This window comes from Mobula birostris, chromosome 20 (genome assembly GCF_030028105.1).
Source record: "Mobula birostris isolate sMobBir1 chromosome 20, sMobBir1.hap1, whole genome shotgun sequence".
NCBI lineage: Eukaryota > Metazoa > Chordata > Chondrichthyes > Myliobatiformes > Myliobatidae > Mobula > Mobula birostris.
Genome location: NC_092389.1, coordinates 8,115,333 through 8,128,896, shown reverse-complemented (window position 1 = coordinate 8,128,896; position 13,564 = coordinate 8,115,333). Strand labels below are relative to the sequence as shown.

General features: G+C 41.7%; 1 protein-coding gene across 4 annotated transcripts in view; it reads right to left on the bottom strand.

Moving 5' to 3' along the window:
- The window catches only part of LOC140212762 (FXYD domain-containing ion transport regulator 6-like), a 64,270-nt gene that overhangs the window by 3,664 nt on the left and 47,042 nt on the right, over positions 1–13,564 (bottom strand). For 3 of the 4 annotated variants that reach the window (XM_072283950.1, XM_072283946.1, XM_072283951.1), the window contains 7 exons: positions 12,717–12,770; positions 8,861–8,884; positions 5,562–5,582; positions 4,561–4,635; positions 3,555–3,591; positions 2,759–2,808; positions 27–73 (listed from right to left, as the gene is read on the bottom strand). In XM_072283950.1, the coding sequence (XP_072140051.1) occupies positions 42–73; positions 2,759–2,808; positions 3,555–3,591; positions 4,561–4,635; positions 5,562–5,582; positions 8,861–8,884; positions 12,717–12,770 (293 nt within the window). In that variant the 3' untranslated portion in view covers positions 27–41. The remainder of the gene's footprint in view (positions 1–26; positions 74–2,758; positions 2,809–3,554; positions 3,592–4,560; positions 4,636–5,561; positions 5,583–8,860; positions 8,885–12,716; positions 12,771–13,564) is intronic. The other variant, XM_072283947.1, reaches the window with a different exon arrangement.

The following is a 13,564-nucleotide window of genomic DNA, read 5'->3' as shown; positions in this document are numbered from 1 at the left end:
GAAATTAAAAGGAGTCTGTCTCTTACCAGGGTGGGTCCTCATCAGTTCTCTGTCTTGGCTGCTGCTTCTGTTGCTTTGACCAAAGAGAAAGAAACAGGAGTTAGTGTCACATTGTTACAGCACAGGGCAGACCTGAAATGCAGAACCTTGTACATCAGGGCTGAACTAATCTCAATGGCCATGTGCAACCTCCCACTTTATTATAGTTAACAGCTGACTTTCAGTTTAATTAGGCTTCACTTTCTTTACTCTCCTACCTTTCGTATTCAAAATATGTACAGCTCAACAATTTCCAAAAGCATCCAAGCACAAAACAAATGAAATTGTGTAAATTCTGTCATTTGTATTTCACTGTGCTACAGCTGGATTTGCATTTTAATTTAGGATTTCAATACACAACAGCCACATCTTGCTGATGAATGAAGCACTCATGCTTAGAGATATTGTATTGTCAGAAACCACAGCAGTCCAAGTCTACAGCTACTACCGGCTGATTCGTATTTGCACAGGTTTATCTTCCTTTATGTGTTGGTTGTTTGTAGTTTTTTCCATTGATTGTGTTGTACTTCTTTGTTCTACTGTGAACATCTGTAAGACAATGAGTCTCCAGGTTGTACATGGTGACATATATGTACTTGGATAATAAAGTTACTTTGAACTTTGAATTCTGGTGTGGAATATCTGAAATTGTAAAGTAAAATTTATTATCAGAGTACAGACATGTCACGACATAAAACCCTGAGATTCTTTTTCTGTGGGCATACACAGCAAATCTACAGAACAGTAACTGTAAACAGGGTCAATGGACAACAGACTGTGCAAGTGCAGATATAAATAAATAGCAATAAATAATGAGCATGAAATAACAAGATAAAAGGGTCCATAAATGAGTGTAATTGTCTCATTTTGTTCAAGAGTCTGATGGTTGAAGGGTAGTGACTGTTCTTGAAACGAGTGGTGTGAGTCCTGATGCTCTTTACCTCCTACCTGATGGCAGCACCAAGAAAAGGCCTGGGTGGTGAGGATCTTTAATGATGGATCATCAACTGATGATCCCACTGGTGATAGCACAGGACAGTTAACATCTTAGTCCATGTGTATTTTGTAACTCTGCTTTTCTACGGCAATGTTTCATGTAGATGTGCTCAATGGTTTGGGGGGGGGGTTACCCATGATGTACTAGCCTGAATCCACTACCTTCTGTAGGATTTTCCACTCAGAGGCATTGGTGTTCCCATACCAGGCCGTAATGCAGCCAGTCAGCACGCTTTCCACCACACATCTATAGAAGTTTGCCAAGGTTTTCGATGACATGCCAAACCTCCACAGACTCCTGAGGAAGTAGAGGAGTTGTTGCGCTTTCTCCACAATTATATTTAAATCATGGGTCCCGAACAGGTCCTCTGAGATAGTGACACCCGGGAGTTTAAAGTTACTGACCCTCTCCACCTATGATCCTCCGATGAGTACTGGCTCGTGGACCTCTGGTTTCCCCCTCCTGAAGTATACAATCAGTTCCTTGATCTTATTGATACTGAGTGAGAGGTTGTTGTTAAATTTTCAATTCCCTCCTGTATACTGATTCATCACCCCCTTTAATACAGCCCACAAAAGTGGTGTCATCAGCAAACTTGTACAGCATGTGGTGTTGGAGCTGCTCTGAGCCACACAGTCATAGATGTAAAGCGAGTAGAGCAGGGGGCTAAGTACACCTCCTTGTGGTGCTCCTGTGCTGATGGAGATTGTGAGGGAGATGCAGTTTAACAATGGGTTGAGATTGGATTCAGTTTTATTTATTTATTTAGTGATACTGCACAGAATAGCTCATTCTGGCCCTTGGAGCCGCACTGCCCAGCCCTGACAACCCCGATTTGACCCGAACCTAATCTTGGGACAATTTACAGTGATCAATTAACCTACCCTTTTTTTTAGATTGGTACGTCTTTGGACCATGGGAGGAAACCGGAGCACCTAGAGAATACTGACGCATTCCAGGGGGAGGACGTACAGAGATTCCTTACAGAGGATGCCAGCACTGAACTCTAATCACCGAAGTTCCAAGCTGTAGGAATGTCATGGTAACTGCTACGCTACCGTGGTTCAGTGTTCTTACTGAGCTTTTTGAGGGGGTTCAAATATTGGTGTAGAATGTACAGGTTCTCAGGGACTGGCTAGCTGTGAAACACATGAGGAATTTGACTGTGTTACACTGAGTTTCTCCAAGCAAAAAGTGGATTTGCCAGAATTCTTCGAGGATATATCAAGTGGTAGTGGTGGTTGGGGGGGGGGGGTGTATTTAGACCTCCAGCAGGAAGTCAGTAAGTTGCCACATAAAAGATCACTGCACAAGAGTGCAAGGAACTCACAGAAACTGCAGACGTTGAAAGTCTGAAATAAAGCCATAAGATACTGGGAATACTCAGCAAGTCAGGCTGCATCAATAGAGAAAGAAATAGTGTGAAGGAATCAGCTCAAAGATCCTTCATCAGAACTGGGAAAGAGAGAAAACAGGTTAGCTTTCAGTTGCAGAGGGGATTGTGGTGGAGTGGACAATGACCCTGTTACTCAACATCAGGTCCTTGTCTCCTCATTTCCTACAGAGAGCTTCTTCCACCGTATTCTATTCTTCCAGTCCCATACAACCCACTTCCATTTCACAGGCAGGAGTACCAGGGCAGGCTCATTAAATCAACCAGGTAACTATCACAAGATTCCCTTGTTTGGGTCTGACCATATGGATTGGTTAGGTCTATCTCACCTTTGTTGGTGATCAGAGTTTCCACTTGGGCCTCTTCATCATTAGGTGATCTGGAGAAAAAGGAAATACCAAAGAGTATTAGGACACATGAGTACCCAAGAAAGCCTTTACTTGCTGCTGCATCACCACTCCCAACACAAATAAAACTCCCTCTGCACCCACAGGATAGGTACAGCACAGGTTAGATATAAAGACCTTTCTACACCATCCCATCAAACACTTTCAGAGTAGATGTAGCACAGATTAGATATTGAATAAAGAGTCATCTACTCAGTTCCAAAGACTTTGTCCTAAAATAAGACAAAACTATCTATCTTGGGATTATTTGTCCTTTCACCTACTGTAACTGGAAATGAGAAGAACCACCAGATGGAGCAGGAGTCAGCTATTTGGTAACAAGACCCACTCCTTGGTTCCATTAGATTGTGTTTGATCAATAAAACAGCTCCATTTATCAGTATCTAACTGACAATGCTCTGCTTGAAAATTCCAATGTCACATCTGCAGCATATGTTGGAGATGAGCTTTGTGTGATAAAAATAACACATATTTACACTCCCAAATGGTGATGCTCTTGATCTGGATTCCTTCTGATTTTCCAACCCTTGCTAATCTTACCAGAGGCAATAGCTAACACAGCAGACAATCATCCCATACAAGACACACGGCTGGTTCCAAGGGCAGCAGCTTGAGTGAGGAGTATTTTACTAGGGACCACTGCCCGTTGACATTTAGCTCTGCCGGACTCCTTTCCAAGCCTGTGCCCTCCCAGGGCGATGCCACTCGGTGCCATTACCTGGGCTTCTGGTTGAAGCTGCAACGACATTTTCGACCTGCAATAAAAGACTGAATGAGACATTCTGATATAACTGGGCCAAGGAGGCGGGAGGAAAACAAGAGGTAACTCAACACTTGAATCTTTATCTGCTATTTGATGAGAATAGTTTACCATCCATGCCTGTTTAGTCAGGGCAGACCTGATTGGTACAGTATTGCTGACCCCTCCACTCTCTATGATGGAGCTTCCAAAAGCACTTTGATCCATAAGACCATAAGATACAGCAGTACACATTGTGCAGTTCTGCTCACCTACCATCAGGAAAGATATCAATAAAATTGTAAGGGTACAGAGAAAAATTACAATGATTGCTGGGATTTGAGGACTTGAGTTAGAGGGAAAGGTTAAATTGGTTAGAACTTTATTTCCTGGAGTGTAGGAGAGTGAGGGAAGATTTGATAGAGATATACAAAATTATGAGGGGTATACATTGGGTAAATACAAGCAGGCACTGAGGTTAGGTGGGATTAGAACTAGAGTCATAGGTTAAGGGTGAAAGGTGAAATATTTAAGGGGAACTTCTTCACTCAAAGGGTGGTGTGAATGTGGAATGAGATGCTAGCAGAAGTGTTGGATGCAGGTTAGATTTCAACATTTAAGAGAAATTTGGATAAGACATTGATGGGAGGGGTATGGAGGGGTATGGAGGGCTATAGTCCAGGTGTAGGTTGATGGCTCTAGGCAGAATAACAGTTCGGCACTGACCAGATGTTTCTATATTGTAGTGCTCTATGACTCTAAGTAGAATTAGGCCATTCAGCCCATCAAGTTTGCTTCACTATTCAATCATACCTGACTTTTTTCTACCAAATTCTCCACTTTCTCCCTGTAACTCTTAATCCCCTTGCCAATCAATCATCTTATGCACGTAACCCTCAATAATCCACACAAATATGATTTCATCCCTGTATTATGTGATATAAAGAATTATGACAGAATTAGTGGAAATATCCCATATACTCACTCAAGATCAGCAGGATGCCAAGAGTAAAGAGTATGACAGCAAACACCAGGCCTCCAATACGCAGAGTCTCGTAATCTGCAAATTGACCATCACAGTTATTGTCTGATTCCAACCCATGTGAATTCCCCACCGTCCAGGTCAAGCCCTCTTGTCAAGAAGGAGGTACAGAAGCCTGAAGGCACACACTCAACAATTCAGGAAAAGCTTCTTCCCCTCTGCCGTCTGATTTCTGAATGGACATTGAAGCCATGGACACCACCTCACTACCATTTTATTTATATTTTTGCACTACCTATTTAATTTGACAATTATATATATATATTTGCTGTAATTTATGGTTTTTTCTATTATTAGCTATTGCATTGTCCTGCTGTCACAAAGACAATACATTTCACAGCATATGCTGGTGATATTAAACCCGATTCTGATTCTGATTGCCAAGAGACAGTAGATATAGCAGAGGAGGTGGTAATGGCTCCATCAATTTGCCTTGACCCTTAGAACTCCTATCCTTGCCTCACCGATAAACATTTTAACTCTTTCAGTACTTACTCAATTACTGCTTGAAAGTTGTCATTAAATCTAGGACAATCATTCTTTGTGCCAACCAGAGAATAACAAGGAGTGTATAAAACAGCTCCTGCAATAGGATCACAGTGCCAGTGTGCTGCAGGCTTAGTTGGGAGTTCTATTCTTCATAGACCCTTGGTTGTATTGTACGCAAAGTTGATGGGCTCCTCTCCAGAAACAAATTGGGTAAGTGTTGGACACTTTGGCCATAATCTTCCAAACCCTTTTAGATTGAGGATTGTACCCATGGGCTGGTGGATGGTCAGTATTACTCCACTGTGTAAGGAGCTGGATAAATTCCACTAACTGCTGGTAAAGATGACACCCTGGCCCTTGGACAGATACAGAAAACCAGGGGTACAAGGTAAAAAACAGTGCACAAAGAATTCCGTTAAAAGGACAAGAGATGTACAATTAAATGAGGCACTCACCGTAATAAAACTGATCTTTCTCTTCAAATGCAGAGTGTGTGGAACAGAAAAAGCAAAAATAATAGTTCAGAGTTTACAGCAACAATGTATCATAAACAGTGTCACCCCTAAATTACTAGAAAATAGGCAGAAAGAGGGAAAATACTTTGTCCTTTACCCCACATATGTGAGCATCCACCTCACTGTGCTCACAATCACCCCCCAGCATATCTGCACCCATCCCCCAGCATGCTCACCGCCCACCTCACATCACACACGTTCACTATTCCGCTACTTCTAGAGCACGTGACAATCTCTCACCACATACTTCATATTATATACAACCATCCTATTGCAATAGATTCCACTCACAACCACCCACCTTACCATCTTTCGACAAATTGATCTGTCTTTTCAACATAACATTTGGCCTCAACTTTCCACCAATTCCCATAAGACCATAAGGCATAGGAACAGAATTAATCCATTTGGCCCATCAAGTCTACTGCACCATTCCATTGAATTTATTATCCCTCTTAGCACTATTCTCCAGCTTCTCTTCATAACCTTTGACGCTCTTACTAATCAAGAATCTATTAACTTTCACTTTAATTATACCCACTGACTTCGCCTCCACAGATGTCTGTAACAATGAGTTCCACAGATTCACTACCCTCTGGCTAAAGAAATTCCTCCTCACCTCTGTTCTAAATGGACGTTTTTCTGTTCTGAGGTTCTGCCCTCTTCTCCTAGACTCCCCCACTAGTGAAACCATCCTCTACATGTCCAACTCTGTCCAGGCCTTTTCTTTAATCTCTTAGTTCTATTCCTCTCCAAAGCTGCATCAGGTCTGTTTAGAAAGCTTACTACTATGGTTGCTGACTTATTCCACAATCCAATTAAAATTTAGGTAAAACAAAAAGGTTCCCACCCCTACCGCCATGATGCTGGGTGAGAGGTAATCATTGGAATAAGGGCATAGACATTTTATATTGATTTTAGTCATTTGGCTTGCTCTTACTTTTATATTTCCATTGCTTTTACCATAACAAATTCCCTTTATAAACATGTCACACTACCATTGACTCTCATGCAACAGTGTAGATATAGGATTTTACTGTAAGAGTGATATTGTTTCTGGTGTGTGAATGGCCAAATTAGCATTGATATTATCTTGCTCGGCAGGACATTGCCTTATAACCATGTAGATGATAAACCCCCCACCCTCACCCCCAACAATTCTGTCACCAAAATTCTCCCCCAACACTGGACACAAAGATTTTGCTTCCTGAATACTTTTGGGTGTATCTTATGGATTTTGGGCTGCTAATCATGAAAATCACCATGAAATTTCCCTATCACACACCATTTTTTAAAAATCGCCTGTATTTGTTATTTCAATTCATAATTCAAGTCAATTAAAATGTTGCACACAATGTAAGTTGAAAGGTTTTCTATCTCGTCCAGGCATGACTGGACATGCTTAGGCAGGGTGGATGCTGCGTGGCAGGACAGGTCTTAGAATGGCTATAAAAGCATCACGCACACACCATTCTATGCATTGCGTTTCCATGTATATCTGTTTGCGATCACGTTGATGCACATGCCATCGCGCATAGCATATTGCGTGTACTCATTATAATAAAGCAATTGTATTTTTAGGAGTATTTGTGATAGAAAATTTCCCTATCATGCACCATTTTGAAATTGCCTATACTGTATTTGTTATTTCAATTCATAATTCAAGTCAATTAAAATGTTGCACACAATGTAAGTTGAAAGGTTTTCTATCTCGTCCAGGAATGACTGGACATGCTTAGGCAGGGTGGATGCTGCGTGGCAGGACAGGTCTTAGAATGGCTATAAAAGCATCACGCACACACCATTCTATGCATTGCGTTTCCATGTATATCTGTTTGCGATCACGTTGATGCACATGCCATTGCGCATACATAGCATATTGCGTGCGCTCATTACAATAAAGTAATTCTATTTTCAGAAGTACTTGTGATAGCAAAATGTCTCACCAATGCTGCAACAGCCGCAATACTTCCTGTAATATTTGTGGCGAGTATATGCTTAAATCTCAGATGCAGCATGACTGCTATTAAGCCTACGAGCGCTATTTCAGGTGTAAGATTGGAGACCAAGACAAGGCCTGGGCTCCTGAGACTTGTTGCGCAACATGCACTGCTGATTTTAAGAGCCTGGCTCAGAGGTACTTGGAAGTCAATGCCGTTCGCTGCCCTGATGATAGTGAGAGCAAAAGGATCATGTGACAGACTGCTCCTTCTGTCTGACCAGTATGTCTGGTTTCTCTGCCAAAAATACCCCAATCTCCCGTGAGACCTGTGCCACATGATGATACTGAAGACACCAGAGACATGGAGTGTCGAGGAGGCAAATGAAGATGCCATGGTGCACAAGCCAGGAATGGAAAACAACACTGATACAGATTTTTAACCCCTTATGTCGAGTGAGTCTCATCTGATAATTCAATCTGAGTTAAATGACCTGGTCAGAGACTTGGATTTGTTAAAGGCAAAAGCAGAATTACTGGGTTCAAGAAGGCAAGGATAGAATCTGTTGTTACCAGGCACAAACATCTCCATGAAGGATCTTGATATTTGAGACAGATGATGTCCACAATTTTTGGTCCACAATTCAAACGGGATGGGTCATCAATGACAAGTAATTTGAAGGGCTTCGAGTGGGACTGGAGATAATTGCATGGAAGGCATTTAAGGATGTTGTTGAAAACTTTCTTGGCAACTACAGAGCACCAAACTACATGCAGCTGGTTGACAACATGTTTCAAGCATACAAAACCATTAAGTGCAACATGTCAATAAGGATTCATTTTCTGCATTCCCATTTAGACTTCCCTGCAAATCTTGCGCCATGACAAGTATGGTGGAAGGTTTCACCAGGATGTTATGGTCATGGAGAAACAGTATCAGGGCAATTGGAATCCATCAATGCTGGCTGATTATTGTTGAACACTTAAGTGAGAAGTGTGAGACACCAAGTGCAAATGAAAATCATCAACAGAACATGTTTAGCTTAGTTGAAATATTGCAAAGTGTCAGCACCATTATGCAGTTCAATGCATTTCATTCAATAAACGTTAATTTGCTGTTTCTCCAAATTCCTACGTGATATAAGTAGTCTGAAATTATAGTTGTGTTCAGTTTCAATTTCTATCATAAATAAGAGCTATTTCTGAGGAAGTAACACTTCTGAAAAATTTGCTGTCCAGTGACATCTGAAAGAGAAAGATACACCAGAAGGAGAAGTAAACAGTAAAATGAGAAGCTTACCCATGTCAGTCGAGTTCCCAGCAACTGCAAAGAAAAGCATTGTCAGTGATCTATGCAATATAAAATAGAACTCCAATTGATAATGGTCTTCACAAAAACCATTACTTTCCCCAAGCAGTAAGGCTAGTCAACACCTCCACCCACTAACCCACACCGTCACAGCCACACCCCCACAAATTACCAACTCTTTATCATTTCCTGTCAGAGTCAACTTCTGTACAGATACTCCTGTACTTAGCATCACTTTATGTACATACAATCAGTCCATGTATATAAACTATCTTATTAATGTGATTTTTTGTGCTGCATCTGATCTGGAGTAACAATTATTTTGTTCTCCTTTACACTTTTGTACTGGAAATGACATTAAACAATCTTGAATATTGAAATAGAAATTCAATAAAATGGACAACCTTACAAGTGTTATTCCTTATTCCTTACAGTTGTCAGAGCTGGGGGTGGGGGGGAAGGGAAAGGGAGATAGTGGGGATAAACTCCCACTACCTATGAAATGCTCCCAATGGCGTGTATCTCAAATAGCCCCTGACAACCCAGTCCAGCTCCTGGTCTTTACCTGTGGCTTAGCTATTAAGCCAGGCTGAACTGTTTCTGCTGACAGAAGGGGCAAAGGTGGGTTATTGAGGCCTTAAAACCAGTCACTCTGGGAAGATGGGGCTCGTCTGCCATGGTTGGCAGCTCATCTAGGAGAAGGAAAACTCTGATCTCAAACTTCCACTGCCTTGCGGCTGTACACACTCATAAGGAAAGCTTTGGGAGTAAACCCCAAGGGTAAAATCTGGAGCTAGAGTCCCTATGTTGAGTTCAATGATGACTGGCAATCCTGCGATGCTGGGGGTGCCAAATGGTCTCTTCCGTTCCTCCGGATACATCAGCTGTGTGGAGAGGAGGAGCCTGCTGCACGGGCAACAGCTTACTCTCTGTATCGTACTGCCCTGGCTTGCATAATGACTTTGACACAGCCAGCTGGAATGCAGCATCCATGGTCAACCCTGACCAACAGAGGGCCACCACAAGTATCATTCTGTGCCTTGGGTACAATGCATGTACGGGCCATATGCATAAATGATTAGTGCTCAAGTGCTTTTCTGTAGAAACTCAGTACAGTAATAAATGAAGGATTCAATGGCAGAACAGAACAGAGACAACCAGAGAGACAGGACCACACAAGTATTTGAATGATATCTACGTGGTATACAAAGCATGAAAATAGGTCAGTAAGAACGCAGTATGGTTAGTTTGTTGAATGAGGCCACATCACAGTGTGTTAAGTGACTCAAACAAAAATGATGCTGTACTGCAGATACAGAGAGATGCACACGTTTGAATGCAACCTACTCTGAGTAATACACATGAACAATGTGGAATCATGTATTGACCTGACCACAGTCCCAGTGTTTAAAATAGGAATCCATCAGGACTGCAGGCGGTAGCCCTGATGTGGCATCCTGGTTCACTCCTGACCCTGGGGGTTGTCTATATGGAGCTTCCATATTCTCTCTGTGGCCATGTGCTTTTACCTCTGGATGCTCCGGTTTCTGCCCATGTCCCAAGGATGTGATGGTCGGTTAGCTGGCTACTGTAAATTGCTCCATGTAGACAGGTGGCAGGAGAATGGGCGAGTGAAGGAGAACGGATTGCAGGGAGGTATGTGGGGAGTGAGACTGATGGATGTGCTCTGATGGCCAGTGTGGCACACTGGCTGCAGTGGTCTCCTTCTGCAGGAAATTATAGGAATGTCAGATGTGGCTTCCACTGCAGTGACAAAGACTGAACAGAGGCCAAGTGTGAGAAACAAAGATGGAGGGCAATGAACTGAAGCACTGTGAAGCAGAAATGATAAGGCAGATGAATGCTAAGGTACTATAATCCAATGCAGAGCATCTCTTTGATTCCATCATCACATTTAAAAATTGTATCTGGATATTCTCATAGTCTGGAACACTGTGAATTTGTTCTTACAGAGAAATATAAGACCTAACAACCCCAAACATTACTGGAGGCTGAGACATAATGGCCTGTATTTTCCCCAGTTCCCTAACTTAGCTTTGCTGAATACTGAAATGCTTTCTCATGGGCTCTGATGCTTCAAATAGGAGGGCCCTAGGCTGTGGCAGAAGCCTGGACCTTGTAAACAGGAGATTTATGTAGGTCGGAACAGACTTGCTCACAAAACTACACTGGAAGCTGTTGACAGGTGGCAAAACCACACTCCCTACTTTGCAGCTGTCAAATCTGTCAGATTTCCAATATTTCCGAATCACACAGAAAAAAATATACACATAGTGTGTGTGTGTGTATATATGTATATATATTAATGTATTTATATGTATTATATACAGTGGATTCTGGTGTTAATTGAGCCATCGGTTAATCAGGGCAACTGCTTATTTGGGACAACTCATAAAGAACAAAAACTAATTGAAAAAATAGCTAGGATTCCCTTTATTTATTTGGGACACTACGCCACTTAATTTGGCCATGAGACTGTTGCCAAAGTTTCTAACTAGTGTCAGTCGTGTATATTGTGTGGCCACTAAACACTACACTGTGCTTAGAGTGAATAGGTTTTAAATAGCATCAGTTATGTGTGTTCATGTTCAAAATGCAGTGATTTTTGTCACCGATAGTTGGTGAGAAATAAGCAGTAAGACAATTCAGAACTGTTCTGCTCACTGCGGTTTCAAACTTTCAGACTTAATGCCAGAAATGGCTGGGAGTGAAAATGAAACAATTTCACAAGTTCAAAAAGTTAGGAACTACAAAGAATTTGTAGGTTTTGACACTCATTTTGAATGTTACAATGAAAATAAAGATTTGGAGGATGCAGTCTTTGAACATATTGTTTGAAGGCAGTCCAGTGCTGATATGTTCACAGTCAGTTAAAACAACTTGGCAGCGCACAGTGTGGATGAATTCCTCCATCGATAACTATTAGGAACTACAGTTTTATAGTCCAGTAGTAGTATTATCAGTGTTCTAATTTGTTCTGTATTTTATTTAAATACATCATTTGTTACTCAGTTAAATGGTAGTTTGTCTTTTTAACACATGTTTAACTATTCCCATGAAACTTCGGTTAATTGGGTAGATGCTTAATTGAGCCAAAATGTACTGGTCCCGATGTGTCCCAGTTAACCAGAATACACTATATATATATGGAATAAGTCGGGTAAACTCAACAAGATTCTCCTCAGCTGCTGGATGTCCATGGCAACTCCAGTGATGGACTTCCATGCTTCTACACAGCTTATTGGCACCTATGCTGAGAATTGTCAGCTTTTGCATTTGGAACCCCTGGACTAACTCAGCGAAGTGCAAGACCAATACTCCCACAGATCACACACAATGATAGTGTTTGAGCCCTTGCTGCTTTTAGAATGTTGTAGTCAGACCTGTGACTCTTAGTTCAGATTGCTGAGACTCTAAAAATACATTGTGAAGACCAAAGGATGACAACAAGGATGATTTCTGTGGGAGACCAGTCTTCAATACACCCCCTCACTCAATATGAGAGAACATTTAGGTGCCCATTGAATGATTTTGATGTGTTGGTTGAGTTTACAAGCATATGCTCTTTCCACACAATGAAACCCAGGCAGTGATTGTCAAGTTATCTGCAAGCACAAAGGGGAGAGTGTCAATTCGATTCTTGTAGTGTCCTTTCATTCAGGAGAAGACATGCAGCTATACATGTGCTTAGGAACTTTGTTTTGAACACAAGTTCCATCTTATTAATGCCAGGCTGTTTGTCACTCGGCTGGTCATCCTAGTGACAAACAGCAATTGCAGTGGAGATACATACTACAGCCCTCAGTTACCTGGATATATCACTTACCAGCTACTTGAATTAGCCCGCAGAACAGAACAAACAAGTACACTTCCATGGTGTCTAGAAAACAAAGAGATTGGAATTTAAAATGTAAAGGATTCTTAGAACAGGTAAATGTGGCCAACCAAATTCCGAGAATGGTGCGATTGGTTCAGCGCATCTGCACACAGTGAGATCAATGTGCTAAACCCAGACGACTGGGAAGCTAGATTCGGTGACCATTGACACAAGAGATTCCGCAGACACTGGAGGTCCAAAGCAACACACACAAAATGCTGGAGGAACTCAGCAGGTCCGACAGCATCCATGGGAATGAATAAACAACTGATGTTTCGGGCTGAGTCCCTTTATCAGGATGGTCTGAATTACTGACTGTTTATTCCGTTCCATAGATATTGCCATACCTGCTGAGTTCCTCCAGCATTTTGTATGCATTGTTTGATTACCATAGACTTTGTTTAATACATCTCTTTCTTCTGTTCCTTAATATCCCAAGCCAATCCTAAGAAACCAGAGGTGTATCTCCAAGATTGTGCCAACAGCAAAACCTGGGTAATAAAAACAATGCAGTTTTAAGAAAATTCAATCAGTTTGGATTATTTGGATACAAAGATATTGTAGGTCATTAGTTAGGCAATGAAAAGCCAATTTGATTCCTGAATGCTGATGGGAAGTCAAGGTGTGAAAAGAATTGGGAAGTTAGGAGACCAATGACAGGAGGCGGGTCTGTAGGAGGCAAATGGTCATGTGACAACATCTCCAGAATATAGCCAAGCAAAGCCAGCAACTCTGTCTCCCACTTGAATTCTGACTGGTAAATCATTGTTCAAGTGAATTGCAAAGGAATCCCTTGA